This window comes from Jaculus jaculus, chromosome 16 (assembly GCF_020740685.1).
Source record: "Jaculus jaculus isolate mJacJac1 chromosome 16, mJacJac1.mat.Y.cur, whole genome shotgun sequence".
Taxonomy (NCBI): Eukaryota; Metazoa; Chordata; class Mammalia; order Rodentia; family Dipodidae; genus Jaculus; species Jaculus jaculus.
In genome coordinates, this window is record NC_059117.1 from 29,505,384 (window position 1) to 29,525,862 (window position 20,479).

The window sequence follows — 20,479 nt, forward strand, 5'->3', positions numbered from 1 at the left end:
AACCAAGGAGATAAACTACCCCTGGCACATCAGCCAGGAGCAAGGTGAAGCCACAGAGGAACTAACAAGATGAGCAAGAGTGCTGCTTCAATGGAGAGCCTGAAACCAGCTCCAGGGCAATGAAGATGGACACTAAGGATACTCAAAATACACCAAAGCAGAAACCCAGCATCTGCTGACTGAAGAACACTGAGGCAGACTTAAAACACAGCCACCACAGCTCAGGAAATTTAGTGGAAGAGGCGGCAGAAAGATTGTAAGAGCCACAGAGTAGATGGGAATATCCAGAGGCACTGCCCCCTATATAGTGACTGACTGCTGCTCCCACATCTCATAACCCACACCAGAGGGAATACCAGAAATCCCACCGAGGAGGGCCCTCAATGGACTGGGTCAGAGAGGTGGGAAATGATGGTGCTAACACATGATGTGTCCATACACAGTTTTTACCTTAATAACACACACACACACAAACACGGAGAAAGACAATGTCATCTTTGAATGGGTGAAGAATAATGGAGAAGATACACAACTTTGCCTTCCAGCTACCATAGCCAAGTGATCCTTGTCACAGAGGAGCAGACCCACAACACATGCATATGTGCATGCACACACGCACACACACATTATACACACATGCAAAAAATAGATATTAAGAAAATGAAAATGTCTTTAAAACTAATGACAGTTACATGAATCTATTTACCCATTTGTGTAATAATTCTGCTATTCTTACTTAATTCCTAATGTTTCCTGTTTCCTCCTGGCTTTTCCATCTTTATGAAAGGTTTTCTTTAGACATTTTCAGACTGCATCTAGGGCAATAAAGTTTTAGTTTTCTTATCTGAGAAAGCTTAACCCCTTTATTTCTAAAGAATTTTTTTTCTGAATACAGAGTTTGGAGTTAATGACATTTATTTGATTTATTTGTAAGCAGAGACAGAGAGGAGACAGAGAGAATGAGCCCAGAAGGACTGCCAGCCACTGAAAACAAACTCCAGACACATGTGCCACTTTGTGCATCTGGCTTTATGTGAGTGATGAGGAATTGAACCTGCGTCCTTTGGCTTTACAGGTAAGCATCTTCACTCCTATGCCATCACTCACTCCAGCCCTGTTAACAGCATTTCATTAGCACTTTAAAAATCATGGGGCTGAAGAGATGGCTTAGCAGTTAGGTGCTTGCCTGAGAAGCCTAAGGACCCTGGTTCGAGGCTCGATTCCCCAGGACCCACGTTAGCCAGATGCACAAGGGGGCGCATGCGTCTGGAGTTCGTTTGCAGTGGCTGGAGGCCCTGGCACGTCCATTCTCTCCCTGTCTGTCTCTCTCTCTCTCTCTCTCTCTCTCTCTCTCTCTCCCTCCCTCCCTCTTTTTTTTTCTCTCTCTCTCTGTCACTCTCAAATAAAAAAAAATGAACAAAAAAATTGTTTTAAAAATCATGTTCTAAGAAGGGACAGACTACAGGTGACAAAAAAAACAGCTGACTACCTATCAGGAGATGTGTCACCTCCACTATGGGGACCCAGGAGACATTGTAGAGGAAGCAGCAACAAGAATACTGCTCCCATGGCTAGCCTGACAACCAGCTTCAGGGAGATGGTGATAGATACTAGAGTCACTCAAAATTCATCAAAGCAAAAATCCAGAAGCTACAGAGAACTCAATGCTAAGACTACTAACATGCCCACCAAAGCTCAGGAAACCCCGAGGAAGAAGGGGAGGAAAGACTTATAAGAGCCACAGGTGGGAAGAAATATCCTGAGGCATGGTTCCCCACCTCCCCCCCACCCCACCCCACCCCCACACACACACATGCACACAGATACTGACTGAGGTCTTTAGGGCCCCACAGTGAATCCCACTGATGAGGGCCCTCAGAGGAATTGGGGTTGGGGAGATAGCATATGAGGGTATAACCTTTAAAAATTCTGAATTTAAAAAGAAACTGTATTCTACTTTCCTGTGACTTTAATGGTTCCTGATGAAATCCATAGTCATTCGCATCACTGATGCCATTTAAGTTATTCAACACTTCTTTTCAGGCGCATCCAAAGCTTCTAGCTTGTCTTCCTTTCTCAGTAGTGTGGTTATGAAGCTCTGACTGTGGGCTTGTTTCTGGAGATGTATCTTTTGCCAAACCTGGGAGTTTTCACCCACAGTTCAAGTAAAGTTTCTTCTATACTGCACTGGCTTTCTCCTCTGGGACTGAGTTGATTTGGTACTGCCCCACGGTTGGGAGGAAATTACTCTTCATTCTCATCCACAAACTCCCAGCATCCCACTGTTAAAGCTGAGACAGTGACTGATCTAGTTCACTTCACACCACTTGGGCGCCTCCATTTTGTCAGCTAAATCAGCCAAAAAGCTAGTTTTTCCTTTGGGATATATTTTTTTTTGATTTTCAATTTTTATATATCTATTTGTAAGCAGAGAGAAAGAGAAAAACAGCACACAGAGAAAATGGTAATGACAGGACCCCCACCCACTGCAAATGAACTCCAGTCACATGTGCAACGTGGCGGGTCTGGCTTTATGTGGGCACTGGGGAATCAAACCAGGGTCATTTGGTTTTGCAGGCAAGTGCCTTAACCACTGAGCAATCGCCCCAGCCTCGGATTACTTTTTGTTCTAAAATTATCATTTGATTCCTTGCATTTCTGATACCTTTGAAATTGTTCCTTCTTTCATGAATATTACTTCCTATAGTACTCCCTTAATCAGCACCTTAAAGTACATGCCAGATAATTTTAGCATGCATGTCAACTTAGCTAAGTTTATCTATAATGGTGCTTCTCCAAATATTTAATTATTTGTTATTTATCTATAGAGAAGGGGAACAGAGAGAGAATATGTGTGGGCACCCCACGGGTTCCTGCTACTGCAAATAAACTCCAGACACATGTACCACTTTATGCATCTGGTGTTTTATGGGTACTGGGCAATCAAACTTAGGCTTGTAGGTTGTGCAAGCAAGTCCTTCAACCACTGAACCATTTCCCAAGCCCCTCTTCTTCAGTTGTGACCAGATTGGTTCTGGTTCTGTGCACAAGAAAGGACTTTGAATTATACTCTGCATGTATGACACAGTCTACTGTGACACTCTGGATCCTGTTCCAATTGCAGTGCTTCAGTGTGGCTCAGCCCAGTTTCTCACAGGCCCCAAATGTAAGCACTTCCTGTGCCATGTTTCCACGGTAGTTCCATCTCTCACCGCTTTTGCAGTACCATTTGGATCATTCTCCCATGCGTGCTATGCAGTAACGCCTGGCTTATCACTTAGCCCCATTCTTAAATTCCATGGTAGGCCTGAAAAGATGGCTCAGCAGTTAAAGCACTTGCCACTAGATTCCCCAGCAACCACTTAACCTAGATGTACGAGGTGGCTCACTCATCTTGAGTTCATTTGCAGTGGCTAGAGGTCCTGTTGCACCCATTCTCTCTTGATCTGCCTCTTGCTCTATTACTCTCTCAAGAGAAAAATATATATATTTTTGAGAAATAAAAGTCCATGGTAGTTATTTCAGTTCAACTCCACTCACGTGTAGCTCAAGGGTACAACTGTGGGTGGGTTGTGAATTTTCTGTGCTATATTTTACCACAGTCCTCCCTTCCGTCCACTTCCCTAGTCCATTACTCATCAGTATTCTTACATCACCGCCGCCCCACATTTGTGGGGACTATTCTGGCCACGGCACAGAAAAACACCAACAGTGCTCACCTCTCCTTTTACATCCACAGCAACTCTGAACCTTGGGAAATGCTTTTTCCTTAGGATGCCCAGGCTCTGAACAGTGGGAAACACTTCTTTCCCAGAATGCCACTGACAGAATCACTTACAGGGAAAAAATAAAAAAAAAAAAAAAAGCAGGTGATCATGAGAGATTAGGGGAAAATACAATTTTTCTCTTTCTTACATTAGAAGGCACATCCCCCCTTTCTGTGCCTCTGGTAAGACTCACGGGCATCTTTTGCAAGTCTGTCTACTCTAATACTGAATTCCAAGACTGCACTGGGCCCAGGTGAGGATGCCACAGGAAATGACAATGTTCACTGCAAAGAAATACTGCAAATTGGAATCTCCATTAGTCCATCTGCTACTAATTCTTCAAGTAGCTATTTTACATATTCTCTACATACATACTCTTCCCAACTTCATGATAGGAGCAATTAAGAGTCTGGCTCCATCTTACCTAGAAACAACTTACAGGTTTTACATATGAACAAATCAAAAAAGCAGACTCTGCATAACAATTCATTAACTAAACATAATACTAAACCTCTAAATAAAAATGAGGCTACACTGTAGCCCCATTGCGTTGTTTATTGGCACATAAAATTTGTAAGAGGAGGGCTGGAGAGATGGCTTAGTAGTTAAGCGCTTGCCTGTGAAGCCTAAGGACCCCGGTTCGAGGCTCGGTTCCCCAGGTCCCACATTAGCCAGATGCACAAGGGGGCGCACGTGTCTGGAGTTCGTTTGCAGAGGCTGGAAGCCCTGGCGTGCCCATTCTCTCTCTCTCCCTCTATCTGTCTTTCTCTCTGTGTCTGTCGCTCTCAAATAAATAAATAAAATTTTTTTTTAAAAAATTTGTAAGAGGAAATCAAAGCTTATAGTAAGCAAAACACTGTAGAAATACAGTACCCATTACGTGACTTTGTGATCATAGAATGTAACACTGTGGCTCACAATTCAGCACATTAGTCACCTTGTACCAAAAGAGCATCTACACTTCACAAATACAACATCTCATTTGCCTAATCACATCAGTCAGCTACCAGTTAAAACTCCTATCTAATAATGCCCTAAATCATGTCCTTTGGGATACAGATCACCACACAAAGAAGTTATTTCTGGTTCCTTTCTCCTCTGCGAACCACAAAAGACAGTACTCCCAAACACCAAGAACAACTGACAGCGCTTAAAGTGCAGACTGGGGTAAACTAGGAGAGTGGATTCTGCTCTTTTGTCCAAGGACTTCAGCATAATAGCTGGGTAAGGTTAGCACCATGTGGCGGAAGACAGAGACTCTTTCAAGAATATCAAGATGATATTTGTTTTCTGCAATTTCCTAGCTCATGAAGAAATTGATGGTAACAAAAAAAAAGCTTGAAGAATGATGTGTTAAAGGATACCTAGTCTGATATCCTGAATGTCAAAGTTTTGAATATATGGTAGATCCATCAGTCAGAGTCCTTTGAAATTCTCTCAAGTTTCAAACAAATTGAAAGTACACAGAATTCCTCCAAAGTTTTTAATATTCTGGACTCATGCTTATTGTGATCTAAAACATCAGCATCCTTTGTTAGGTTTAACATGGTTTGGCAACAGGTAGTTATGCATACTGTCATTTCATGAAGGTTTAATTCCAATGTTATTCTTTTTAAAGCCACTTTTTTGAATTTTATGTCTTTTTAATTTTATTTATTTGAGAGAGAGAGGGAAAGAGGAAAATAGAGATAGATAGAGAGAGAGAGAGAGAATGGGCACACCAAAGCCTCCAGACACTGAAAATGAACTCCAGATGCATGTGCCACCTTGTGCATCTGGCTTATATGGGTCCTGGGGAGTCTAACCAAGGTCACCTCTCCTGCCCAATTCCAATGTTATTCTAACTGAAATCCTTCATAAGCAAAAGAAGCTGTGGTATATAAATCTGATAGCTTATGACATACCCAACTTTTAAAGCATATTTTCTTCAGGCAAACAAACCAAAATGTTAGGTCAGTTCCATAAACAAAACATAAAAATTCAAATGTGCATCATTACTCATCTAGGCAGCATATATGACATGTTCAGCTACTGCCACCATTGTCCACTGTACTGACATTAAAGTTAGAGTTCTTGGGTAAATAAGTACTGGATTAAATCCAAACATACATTTATTTCCAGACTGTAATCTATTTAAGTGAAGAATACTTTCCATTCTCCTGTTGAGTTCCTTGAATCAGAAGCCAATATTAGTGCCTATTTTTTCTCTCAAAGACTGACAGCGGCAGTACACAGAATCACAAGCGGGGGAGGGAGGGGGAGGGCATGCGTGACACATTGCCTGTGACCCCAGCACGCATGAGAGCATCACAAGGTCAAAGGTCAGCCCGAGAGACATAGTCAGACCTCATCTCCTTTCGATCCCTGTCTCGGTTTCACATACAAAGGTGCTTGAAGTATCTCTGATCATCACTACAGAGGAGGCAGCAATGCCCTTACTGTGTATGAGAAGTGAGAGGCAGGCAGCAAGCAAAGAGAAAGACAGTCAGTAAATACACACACACACACACACACACACACACACACACACGTGTGCAAGCGAACAGAATCCAGTACAGGGAGAGGTCAGCTTCGTCTTCGGAGAACACTGTGCGGCTAAGTGCATGTTTCAACTGGAGGGCAATCATATGTAGGCAAGTTTTTAAAAAGATGTTTTATATCAATGCAATCTTAACTGTATTTTAAAATGAGTCACAGAATGCAAAATGTAATCTCCTACCTTAGAACTGAATGGAAGGAGCAGGCATGTGACATCTTGTCTACACGCTTGCTTTTGTGGGAGCAGCATGCACATTTTACTCTTTTTCAAGTAAATGGTATAGAACATTTTGCCTTTCTAGGCAAATTACACTTTCCCAGCTGAAAGTGTAAGCTTGAAAGAAACACTGTTTCCTAAGGTAATGAGGCATTATAGTGCTTACCAAATGTGATATCACTTTGAATATACATGTCAGGTGGGGGTTGGGTTGTTTTCTACTACCTACATCAGAGTGCAGTATGAATGGCTGCCTTTTCTCTGTTATCAATTCTTACTTGCCTAATTGCTTAATTACTCACTGTGACCTGCAAATTTTTGAAAATGACAGATTTATTTGCCTATGCTTGATTTAACATTTTGCCGATGACGAATTAAGAAAATTGTAAGATTCAACAAACAAGCAAACTTTCCTTCCTCTAATCTTGACCCAAATATTTAACTTTCCGATTTTTAACATTTCTAACAATAAAATTTCAAGGAAACCAAGCTCCTTTTCAATTATGCTGCAGCCCTCCTATTCTTAATTAAACTTTGACGCAAATGTCTTGCATACTCACATGAGATACAATCAGTACTGTTTGCAAGAGAGCAAAGAACAAAAGTATTATGCACAAAGAAGTTTTGGTATTAATGAGGAAATTTTAGAAAATTAAGTATCAGTCAGAAGACAGAAACATCAAAAAGTAAGGTTTCTGAGTAAATCTAAGCAGTCACTTCACATTGTCCCAAAAAACATGGTTAATATACGTGGCGCCACCACCGAGTATTTAACAAGAAAAACCTGATGAGAACATACCAAAGATGCGGAACGTGTCCACTTACACATGTGGGAACCTGATTTAACCTTTCTCATCTTTTCAACTTGATTGAAAAGTTTCCAAATTATTTTGTACTTAAATTCACAATTCTAAGTAAAAATGCTAAAAAATCCTTAAGAAATTAAGCCTCTAGTTTTCCATGTGTATAAGGCACAATCCAACCCAATTAGCCTTGAGGCTCAATAATACTGAGCCACATTTATTTGCATGTGATCTTGTCTTATTCCTTACAGTAAGAGCCAACTTAAAAGCATCTTTTAAGCTTTTTCAAGGTATTTGTGCAAAGAATTTCAGTTATTTTCCCTGATGGTAATTTTTTTTTAATAATGTGAGGGCAGCACCAAAAAAAAAAAAAAAAATGGGTCATCAGGCTGTATACTGATTTACTGTTCTCAAATATTTATTGAGAGAAACATACCTATAAGATAGATATTCAAAAAAGTGTGTCTTGCCAGGCATGGTGGCACATGCCTTTAATCCAGCATTGAGCAAAGGTAGGAGACGATTGCCGTGAGTTCGAGGCCACCCTGAGACTCCATAGTGAATTCCAGATCAGCCTGGGCTAGTGTGAGACCCTACCTTGGAAAAAAAAAAAAAAAAAAGTGTGTTTTCTGAAAAAAAGGGGATGTATTTTCCAAATAAAATATAAATTTCTGTGCTAGTAAAAGATACATGTCAGAGAAATCAAAGTCAATTAATTCCCTTTAAAATAAAACAAATGCTTTACAAATGGAAAATATTACACATCAACTGTGGAAAAGACATGAATTTTTATATGAACATTAACTAGATTTAACAAAAGCCAGTTGAAACTAAAATGATTTTCAATTTTAACTTTCATTTTCCTATTTCCATGAAGTGCCATATGAAAGAGGCACCATAGGCCATTTTATAACATACACACATACTCAAGTTTGTATAATTATAAGCAAGAAAGAATCAAATGAATTTTTATGACACTTCTTAGCCACAACATTAAATATCAGAAGGTTGTTAAAGGGCAGTGGTAGAAAATAAATACATTTTTTAAGCATTCCATAGGGTTTTGTGTTTTCTTAGAAAATTTTAGAATACTGACCCTTTTGCCAAGATATGGTCAGCTTATTAAATCAAGGGTGGTTTGGGACTGTTTGTATGGCTTATGTAAATCTAGATAGAATACGTTACCACTGGCATCTGTTACCACTTTAATATAGTTTGGGTTTGTCTGAGCATGTAGAGCAGGCTTGGGTGGGCTGGAACAGTTTGTGGAAGGGGTTTAGCAGTACAATACCTCTTTGTTAAGTGGATGTTTACAAACTTATCAGACAGCCTAGTGTCTTGTTATACTAATTAATCACACTACTCTGGAAAAAAAAAATCGTTCCAATTTTCACAAAGAGTAAAACCTTTAAAGAGCAAAACATTAAATAGCAAAGACCAAATCTAATATCCTACATTAGGAAGAAGGAATAGTTATTTTATGTAGTTATAACAGTAAATTTGCGATTAGCGACACTGTAACAGAGACTTTTTGAAAGACAAATTTGAGCAGCACTTTCTGCACAACCATAGTTCACCATAAACAGAAATTCATGTCAGTCCTGAAAAATAAAACTAAAAATTAACAAATGATAAAAATCGGGTCTGGTGACTGCCACAGGTTTAGAGATAGCAAACCTACATCAAATACTAATGAAAGGAAAATGCTTTTCCTAACACCAGCATTTCCATACTAAGGGCTAGAGAGAAGGCTCACCCATGTAAAGTACCCACGTAAAGACAGATGCACTAGGTGGGGTATGCATCTGGAATTGGTTTACAGTAGAAAGAGGCTCTGGTACACCCATAATCTCTCTCTATCTCTTTATCTCCCTCACTCTCAAATAAATTAAATATTTAAAATTTTTTCATATTATTGATTTTTCATATTTCTAGGCAATATACCGTATGCTTAGAAAATTTAGCAAGATCAGGCTGGAGAGATGGCTTAGTGATTAAGGTGTTTGCCTGCAAAGCCAAAGAAAGGACCTTGGTTCAATTCCCCAGGACCCACATAAGCCAGATGCACAAGGGGGCACACAGGTCTGAAGTTCATTTGCATTGGCTGGGGGCCCTGGTGCGCCCATTCTCTCCCTCTCTCTGCCTCTTTCTCTCTCACTCTCTCAAATAAATAAATAAATAAATAAATAAAGTTTTTTTTTAATTAGCAAGATCTTCAGTTCTTTGATTACATATCACTGTCCACCAGACCAGCTGATGATGCAGACCCGCCCTATTTCAAAATAAAAAGTAGAAATGGGGCTGTGAACGTAGCTCCATAGTATGTGTGAGGCCCTGGGTGCAATCATCTCGAAGAGAAAGGTGTAGTAGTCAATTTTAAGTACTGATGTGACCAAGGGGAGTTATGCCCAAATAGCTGGTTAAATTGTTATCAGGTACAGAGAGTGGTATTTGGATGTGTAGACTGAAAAATGATGAGCAACATTAATGTGGGTGGCCATCATACAACCCACTGTGGGCCTGAAAAGAACAGACAGACGGAGAGAATCCTGCCTCCTGTGAAGGTGGAATAACTGCCTCCTATTCTCAGTTTCAGTTTCAGCCCCAAGAATCTTGGCTCCCCAAATTCTCAAAGCCTTTAGGTTTGGAAAGAAACTACCACAGGCTTTGTGAGGCCTTCATCCTACAGATGGCAGGTCATGGTGAGGCAGGATAAAAGACATGGAGAAGTAAGGAGCATGGGAACTCCAGTTCGTTTGAAGATTTTTTTTTTTACCAGCCAAGTATCGAGAATTCTACCACAATTAATGACATACTCTATGAAGGCTACTGACATAAATGTGATGCTGCTCCTTTTCTATGGAAATAGTCTCAAATATATGATAAAACAGCCCCAAACTGTGCCAGAGGCCTGAGTGTATGGGCTTTGCTCTTCTCAGACATTTGCTAGAAATGTCTCAAAATTGCTTTTGTTTGTAAGTGAAAACTTCTTAACTTCCCCTGCAACCTGTTGCTGGATCAGCTTTAATTCAATGATCTCATGTGGATTCCTTATCAACCCACTGCAGGTATAACGACAGAACCCACCAATATCATATGCATGGCTGTTATAAAGGCAGGTGCAAATACAACATCCACAGTGTGTCAGACCCTTACCTGAGCCCTCAGATGCTGAGGTAGGAGGATGACTATGAGTTTAAGACCAACCTGGGCTACAGTGTGTCATAGATCACCAAAGTGAAATGTGGTGTCAAAAACAATAATAATCTCAATAAATTTAATCATATTGACTTGTCCTAAAATTCTTTCCTGGAGCAAAGCCTACAGTCCTAGCTTCACCAAGTGATTGGTTTCTTTATTAGGTAACTAACTCTCACATAATAAACATTTTTGAAGTGTTCTATTTTTTTACAGATTTATTTTTATTTATTTATTAGACCCAGAGGGAGGGAGAAAGAAAGAGAGTAAGAATGGGCATGCCAGGGCCTTTAGCCATTGCAAACGAACTCCCACCATGTGCATCTGGCTTATGCGGGACCTGGAGAATCGAATCTGGATCCTTTGGCTTCACAGGCATGCGCCTTACCTGCTAAGCCATCTCTCAGGCTGCTGCAGGCAGCAGAGTAGAGCTACGTCTCTGGCCCACACTTCACTGCTATAGGCAATGGGACTTGGCCTCTGTGATTGTGTGACCCAGGCCCATCATAATGAATCTCTTTCCTGTATATTTATATCTATGGAGAGCCTGTTGGCTTTTATCTCTGCATAACCATGAATAATATACTAGGAAATGTTAAGCATATAGAAATATAACTTAGACAGACATCTTAGAATTTAACTTTTCAAAACCAAGAGTTTTTTTTTTTACCTGCCCCCAGTGATCTTTCAGTTATCAATATTAGTTTGTAGAATAAGTCACGAAGGCAAGGAACTGACAGACCACAGCAAGACTTCAAGCTGAAGTACAATAAATATCACTTTAAACAAATGGCTATAAGGGACAAGCTAAAAAATAAATGTCCTTGGAATTTGATTTACAAAGTAATTATCTATAATTCTTATCAAAACAGATTAAAGGCATGGTGGTGCATGCCTTTTATCCCAGTGCTTGGGAAGCAGAGGTAGGAGGATTGCTGTGAGTTTGAGGCCGGACTGGTGAGTTCCAGGTCTGGGCTAGAGTGAGACCCTGCCTCAAAAGAAAAAAAAGATTCTGATTAAAAAGGTAGGCCAAGATATTCTACTCTAGGAGTGTGGGAAAGATTGCTTATCTGGGTGTAGTCTGAGTAGGAAGGTCCCAGAGCTGTGGTCCCGAGTGCACCAACAACATCAGTACACAAGGGCGGACATACCAATCTTAAAGGATAAGGAAATTTAAGGAATTGTGGAACTCAATTCAAATGCTTATAGTCAGACAAGCAACTGTTCTCTGAAAATAATATAGAACACTTCAGGGCTGGAGAGATAGCTTAGCAGTTAAGGCGCATGCCTGTGAAGCCAAAGGATCCAGATTCGATTCTCCAGGTCCCGCATAAGCCAGATGCACATGGTGGGAGTTCGTTTGCAATGGCTAAAGGCCCTGGCATGCCCATTCTCACTCTTTCTTTCTTTCTCCCTATCTCTGGATCTAATAAATAAATAAAAATAAATCTGTTAAAAAATATTAACACTTCAAAAATGTTTGTTATATGAGAGTTAGTTACCTAATAAAGAAACCAATCACTTCAGATGTAAGTTTTTACGTGGTAAGCCAGCACTGATTGTATGGGCAGATGCAGGAATTTGGAGACTCCTCCATGGAAGCATTTACTACAACTCACAAACCACCACCATTTACCTAGCATAACACAGACATGGCATCACAGCAAAACCAAACTGAGTTTTCTCTTTTCTTTGTGTTGAGAACAGAACAGAAAGTATGTAGTAGGTCTTAGCCAACTTCTTCCAGAGTAATATTTACATTTGCCTGGCTGATATATAAATACATGCCAACACTTTGATTTATGGTTCTAGATGATCTGTTTATATGTGCAGAAACACAAATTATATAATGGTTTGAAACAATATATTCTTCAAACACAAAGAACTGCAAACAGTGTCATGATCAGAGAAATAACCAGTTTTCACATGTGAGACCAATTGATTGTCAAATAAATTTTCCTAAAACATTGAAATGAAGTGATGCATGTAGAATTCAGGTTAGGATTTGTGTCTCCATCAATAAGAAGTTCACCGCTCAAAGCTTGAACACACAGTTCTGTATCATGTAAATTTTGATTTGAAAGCCTACCAGCTTACTGTAAACACCACACTTGTTTCAGAAGTGAAGTGAACACCTCTGATCTTGCTAAGGCCACATATTTAAAACAGGAGTTGTCAATTATGGCCAATTATACCACCTTGGGTACATTTGACAACCTCAAGAGGCATCTCCAGTTACCACAACAAGGATGGAAGGGAAGGGAACATGTCTCTGGCACCTGGTGATGGTGGCCAGGCATGCTGAAAGACAAAGCACAAAACCAGCCTAAAATGTAAGCACTGTCTGACCCGGGTTGGCAGGGTGGTGCTGGGGTTAAGAGCCCCTGCTGGCATGGCAGAGCTGGAAAAATCACACACAAAAAATGTTCCTTCTGTGTGTGGATTCCATTCCTCACATAGTATTAAGTGTTTCATAGTTATCAACCAGACTATGGAACAGGATAGGAGGGATCTTAGGAGGATAGTGAGAAAAGGGAACTGTCGTATAGGATATCTCAGGTTACAAAGCCATAGTTCCATCATTGTCAAAATAGTAAAGGAAGCCAGGCGAGGTAGCATGCGCCTTTAATTCCAGCACTCAGGAGGCAGAGGTAGGATTGCCATGAGTTCGAGGCTACCCTGAGATTACATAGTGAATTTCAGGTCAGCCTGGGCTAGAGTGAGACCCTACCTTGAAAAACCAAAAATAAATAAATAAATAAAATAGTAAAGGAATATGAAAAGAAAATAGCCAGTCTAATTTTTTCAAATCGGTGAAAACAATGTTCTCCCTATGAATAATGCTACCCAACACAATGATGTCACAGTGTAACAGGGTAGGGACAGTCTTCTAAGCAATAAGCATGAGGTATCTTTAAATTTTATAAAAACACCAGTTTCCAAGCGGGCCCGTAGTGGTGTACTCCCTTAAAACCAGCACTTAGGAGGCAGAGGTAGGAGGATCACCATGAGTTTGAGGCCACCCTGAGACTACATAGTGGTCATACATAGGTCAGCCTGAGCTAGAGTGAGACTCTACCTTGATAAAACAAAAAAAAAATCCCAATAAGGAAGGCCTCTTCAGAAAAGGGGCAGGGAGGAGCGAAAGTATGGTACCAACATGTGATGTTTACATACAAAATACGTCCATATCTAATAAAAAATGAATAAATAAATAAATAAAATAAAAATACCAGTTTCCTTTTTGATAGTACTAGTGCCCCATACTGCCATTTGGAGGCTAGAATCATTCTTTTATAAAAGCTAAAACCAATATGACATATTAAGTGGTATTTCACAAGCAGGAAACAAAATAAAATTTAATTATTTTTTAAAAAACCAGACTTCAATAGCCTACAGGCATTTGTCCTTCTGAGATTTAAACTGTCATGAGAAATTCTTAGCGGGCTCTCATTTTCTGAAACACAGGAACTCACAGTCACAAGGCCAAACATACCCTTAATAATCGATTCCGCAGCATACAGATCGTGTTTGTAGGTCACCTAAAGGACAGAGAAACCTCATTAGACTTCACAGAGCAGGAAGGAATGTAAAGCAATAAAACAATGCCCTCAAGAAAATTCTTCACTTTGAAGAAGGTGTAAACATATAACACTGACAATTTCTAAATGAAAATAACATAAGACAATTCACATTAAATCATGCTAAATTGCTACCAACTATTGATTTGATTTTTAAATCTTCAAATAAAATAAGATAGTATATTGCAACAGTGACTGAAATCTGATTAGTTGAAGATTTATAGCCAAAGAAAATGTGTGAGTGTTCAAATTAAACTATTAACTGTTCAATGTAAAGTTTAATATTGAAAAGGAAGGAGAGAAGAAAGGAGGAGAGACGTGAGGAGGAAGTGAGAGAGGCGCTTATGACAAAAATCACCGCGTGTCAATCTTAGTTAAAGTTCTCAGGGATTAGTTTATATTGCAAGGGACTGCCTCCTGATGTGGGTATGTCTTTAGGAACTAAATAAGATTCGTGTTGCAAGATTGTTTTTATTTTTTTAATGTTTATTTATTTATTTGAAAGTGACAGAGAAAGAAAGAGAGGAGAATGGGAGTGCCAGGGCCTACAGCCACTGCAAACGAACTCCAGACACATGTGTCCCCTTGTGCATCTGGCTAACATGGGACCTGGGGAATCGAGCCTCAAACCGGGGTCCTTAGGCTTCACAGGCAAGCGCTTAATCACTAAGCCATCTCTTCAGCCCATGTTGCACGATTCTTATTAAGAATGGTTCATCAATTAAAAGGCACTTACTTGCCTGCAAAGCCTGCCGGCCTATATTTGATTCCACAGTAGCCATACAAAGTCAGATTCACCTGGAGTTTGTTTGCAGCAGCAAGTCTCTAAAATCACGTCCACTGCCTCCTTCCTCCTTTACCCTCCCCTCCCACCACTGTCTGTCTTGCCCTTGGCAAATAAACTTAAAGTTTGAAATAAAACTGATTTTTTCTCAAAAATGGCTCCAATAGAAATAGCCTGTAAGGTACCACCCTGCGCCTAACAACAATAAGGACATTCCCTTAAAAACAAACATCTTTGGGGCTGTAGAGATGGCTCCAGCTATTAAGGCAATTGGCTTCAAAGCCAATGGACCCAGGTTTGATTCCCCAGTACCCACGTAAAGCCATATGCACAAGGTGGAGCTTGTGTCTAGAGTTTGTTTACAGTGGCTAGAAGTCCTGATGTGCCCATTCTCTCTCTGCCTCTCTCACTCAAATAAATAAATAAAAATATTTTTGCAAGTCCTCCTCACAATTGTCTTCTGCTCCACGATACAGTGTCTGTTTGGTGGCAGAAACTCCCCAGAGCCCATCCAGAGAGCACATGAATACTCTGCAGCATTAGCCTCCTATGTGACAGAAGTGAAAGGTGTCATGGTCAATGAAACTATACTAAATAATATATAAAATAAGGCCTTGGAAGGTCATTCTCACAATACCCAGATGTTGATGGTCTAAATATCATGCCTATAAATCTGCTTTCTTCTTCTAGGTCAGATGAAAGCATAGCTATATCCATATCTTGTTTACTGCAAGTACCCCCAAGGCACCTTAGAAACTCAACAGATTCCCCTCTGGGCTTCCTTATCAGGTAAATGGGAAGGTAACTTACTCTTCAGAACTGAAGTAGCAGCCAGCTGATTAAGACAGCTAGGAATCTGCATATTCAACCAATCTCTTAAAATCCAATGTGGCATCACTCTATTACCTCTAACATAAGCACATGCTACTGAAATTCCTGTCTCTCACAACTCTTTTCTAGAAAACAGTTGAAAAAAGACACTCACTGGCACACTCTGCATTTGTCAAGTGCATTGATCTGATTCAGTCATGTGTTTATCAAAAATGCCCTGAGCGGGCTGGAGATATGGCTTAGTGGTTAAGCGCTTGCCTGTGAAGCCTAAGGACCTCAGTTCAAGGTTCGACTCCCCAGGACCCACGTTAGCCAGATGCACAAGGGCCCACAAGTCTGAAGTTCATTTGCAGTGGCTGGAAGTCCTGGCACACCCATTCTCTCTCTCTCTTTCTCTCTCTGCCTCTTTCTCTCTGTCTGTCACTCTCAAATAAATAAATAAAAATAAACAAAAAATATTTAAAAACATGCCCTGAGCCCCACTCTAAGAGATGGAAATATAGCAATGAAAAGAAGGAGCAAAAATCCTTAAACTATATTATAGTCAATAATATACTGTAGTCAACTTTTTGTGTGAAATAGAGTAAAACTGGATTTATGTTCATTTTCCTTTACATCTTAATTCAGAACTAATATGTGCAATTCTAATAGAAAATAATTGTATAGCAGTTGTCTACTGTATATGTTATGCTTGCAATGAAAATTAAGGAGAGAATGCTAAGTCACATTTTTTATTCACTTTCCTGCTTTGAGGAATTCTAAATTTGGCTTATAAAACAAACTTTTAAGTGAGGGAAGTGAGGGTGATCTCGCTGTGACAGCTGTTACCCCACTGATCCCCAGAGTTGATTCGGCTAATCTCACTGGCTAGGCGGTGTCCCCTTTCTCCTTCACCGTTCCAGGTGCGTCCCTCTGGAAGCTGCACACGCTGCCGCAGAGGATGGCCTTCCCCAATCGGAGGAGGAGCAGTCTACGGCCGAGGGCACACGAGTAGCTCTCCTGCCAGAACCTCCAGACAAACTCGCAAATAAATCCTAATTATGGATTTGTTGTTGTTGTTGTTGTTGTTGTTGTTTTTTCTTTTGGTTTTTCAAGGTAGGGTCTCACTCTGGTCCAGGCTGACCTGGAATTAACCCTGTCTTCTCAGGGTGGCCTCGAACTCATGGCAATCCTCCTACCTCTGCCTCCCAAGTGCTGGGATTAAAGGCGTGCGCCACCATGCCCGGCTTAATTATGGATTTTTAAGCTTATGGAAATTATTCTCAAATATTGACTTTTAAGACAACTTTTACATTGGAATCTTACAAAAGGTTTTCTCTTCTTTGAGGTTCACAAACTATATTAAAAAAAAAAAAAGTCTGGACTGGAGAAAATGGCTTAGTGGTTAAAGACATTTGCTTGCAAAGACAAAGGACCGCGGTTTGGTTCCCCAGGACCCACACAGGCCAGATGCACAAAGGTGGTGCATGTATCTGGAGTTCATTTGTAGTGGCTGAAGGCCCTGCCATGCTCATTTTCCCACTCTCACCCTCTCTCAAATAAATAAATAATTTTTTAAAAGTCTCTTAAATTTACATTTCTATCTTGTTCATCCTAAATCCTACAAACCACAGATAACACCTACATAGAGACTAAGATGTTTTTATATGGAAAAAAGTCTCCTACATAAAATTTTGAGTACTTCAACTACAGTTCATAAAAATAGTGGTTTAGTGAAAATAAGTTAAAGAAAACATTTCTGACAAACTTTCAAATTATCATTTTAAGGATAGCTTTAAATCTAGGCATAGTGGTGTTGACCTGTAATCCCAGCACTTAGACACAGGCAGGAAGAGAATAAATTCAAGGGCAGATTAGGCTAATGGTCATTGGAGGCCAACCTGAGCTACAAGCTACATAGCCAGATGCTGTAAAAGAAAAAAAAAAAAAAGAAAGAAAAAGAAATTTCATAAACAAAACAACTATTGTACTTCAAAAAGGAATATTACTGGAAAATGTTGTAATGCTGAATTGATGCATTACTCACTTCAACTGTTACAGTAACATGGGTTGTCCTTTCATTGGTTTTAATTTAAGAAAAGCACCCTAGCAATCCATTTTGAAGTTGATTATCTTTAGTAGCATGATCTGTATTTTTCCTTTGACCTTACACAATCCTCTGTTGTGGAAAAATAATTACTTCTTAAAGTCTTGTAGTGATGGTCTATAGAACGTTCATTGTTCGCCTGACAGGTTTTCTGACTGTGCTCACTAAAGCCACATGAAGAGTGGCACAGGCAGATCAGAACAGCGCAGGCAAGGTCCTGCCAGCCCACAGCCGCCACTCAGTTCAATTTCCCTCCGCTTTGCTTGGCTGTGCATTCATTCGTCTGAGTCACCTGTTTATCCAAGAAACAAATAGAAGAGACAGACACAACTGTCTGCTCAGTCCCAGGCCAGGACTCTCACCCACTATGTGTGTTCATCCTGGAACCACCACACTTCCTTATTGCTGGTCTTTTTGGATAAAGCACAAAACAGAAAAGATCCTTCAACCAACGAACTCTAGTTGGCCACTATCACCCCTAAGACTTCACTCAAAGTTCCCAGCAATAACTTCACAGGACAATGAAGATGTTAACTTCAAAAACATGTGTTTGAAAGGCTCAGAATATTTATCAAAAGTATGTGCATGCATAGTATGTACATCTAGAAAATACCCCATTTTCTAGATTGGATAGCAGCATAAAAAGCTCTATAAACTAAACATTACCACATTGCATTATTGAGGTCAAAAACTAAATAGTGAAACTATTTTGCTTGTTTTCAAATAAAGAGCCAGAACACTAGGATCACGAAAGTATGGTCTCCATCAAAAGGCATCTTCAAGTCATTCATCCCAATAGCACTGTGATGACACCAGCACTTCAAATCTCCTTTTGAAGATGCTTTTTCAGACAATGGAATGTAGTTGTTAAATTTCTCTAATAATTGGTTGCAAATCTCATGCCTTGAAGATGTTTTTTGACATGGAGAAATAAAAAGTCTGTTCAATTAAGACAGTAGAGTACAGTAAATCTCCTAACTAGTATTTAAAAGTGTATTGAGCAAAAACAGGGTACAACTGTTCTTTTGTGGACTAGATGAAATCTCATCAAAATAAAATGGTTACCAAGGCCTGCCAAGATACAGCTATTCTGGGTTCAGCAGGAGAGCTAATCCCTACTCATGATTCCTGGGGCCAAAGCAGCACTTTTCTCTGGTGGGTCACTCCTGGGGAGAAGGGTACACCTAGGCCTTTGTGAAGAAGGGTGTTCAATCTGGGTGGAGAAGTGGGAAAAAAAAATGAACACACAATGTTTTCCTTACACTCTAGAAGAGCTAGCACAGGCAGGCCATATAGCTATGGAATTTTCTGCTTTACACTTAGTTTTACCAAAACATGTATGCATGTCACATTTAAAATAAGAACCCCTTCCTAGAAAATCAGGTACCCCATCAGAAATTCTACTCACCCTGAAATACTTGGCCATACGCTTCCAGACTTGATAGCAGGAAATGCAGGCTGCTTCCTAGCTCCCTCCTCTCATGCCTTGCCCTTTTGGTGAGTGTAAAATACCTTATGGCTGTGTTCACATAGACATCAGAGATACATCCCAGGTACGCAGGACTGTCTAGGCCTATACCAGTTTTAGCAGCACAGCAAAACTAAGATGATTCACCAACCAGTGTTTTTTTGTTTTATTTCTGGTTTTGTTTTCTAAGGCATAGCTTCATGCTGTAGCTCAGGCTGACCTTGAACCTATGGCAATCCCCCAGCCGTAGCCTTTCAAGTGCTGTACTTACAGATGTGAGTCATCATGCCCAGCTTGATACACTTTTGTTTAAAGACAGCTTTGGTATTAGTATGAAGTCAGAGTAATTGATTCTGTTGTATAGATTCCACTAATTCAAAAGTATACATGCTTCGCTGTGTGTAGAGCAATTAAAAATTCTCTCTATGCCCATAAAATACATCACAAAATTAGAAGCTTAGTAGCCTCGTTTACATTTGGAGAATCTGCTTTATTTTACAGAAGGCAAAAAAAAAGGAGGAGAACCAAGATCTATTAATAAGAAGAGAGCTGACTGCCTACCACAGACATGCCACCTTTACCACATATGCCAGGGCCTAGGAGAAAATGTAGTGTAGGTGGTGACATGAATACTGCTCTTACAGCTGGCCTGACAACCAGTTCCAGGGTAATGGTGACAGATAAGGTGATCAATCAAAACCTCAAAACCTATCAAAGCAGAAATCCAGAGGCTACAGAGAACTGAACACTAAACCAGACTGCCAACAAGCCTGCCATGGTTTGGGGAACATTGCATAAAAGGGGACAGAGAGACTGTAAAAGCCACAGAGTGAGTGGGAATACCATGAGGCACAGTCCCCTGCTACTCCTTAGGGGCTGACCGAGGCCTTCATGACCCCACAGTGAATCCCATAACCCCTCTGAGGAGGGCCCCTGGGGTAACAGGACCTGGGACAAGCAGATAAAATATTATAATCTGTTATAATTTACTTAAATTAAATTTTAAAACTTAGTAGCAAATCACACAAGGATTTGTATGAAGCAGGGCCACATAGTTAAGAACATACTCAAAACACGAAAGATACAAAAGGAGACGGATATTCCCAGGGCTGCTGCTTGGGAGGAGACGGACCAGTTGAAGGACTGCTATAAGCAGGGCCATGGGCCATTGTGAATTAAGCCAAGTGGGAGTTATATGCTAGGACT

At 40.2% G+C, this 20,479-nt stretch overlaps 1 protein-coding gene across 1 annotated transcript in view; it reads right to left on the reverse strand.

Annotated features, from left to right (window-relative positions):
• Positions 1–20,479, reverse strand: part of Crppa (CDP-L-ribitol pyrophosphorylase A) — a 318,445-nt gene that overhangs the window by 188,855 nt on the left and 109,111 nt on the right. The window contains exon 5 of the mRNA XM_045136023.1: positions 14,020–14,065. Within this exon, the coding sequence (XP_044991958.1) occupies positions 14,020–14,065 (46 nt within the window). The remainder of the gene's footprint in view (positions 1–14,019; positions 14,066–20,479) is intronic.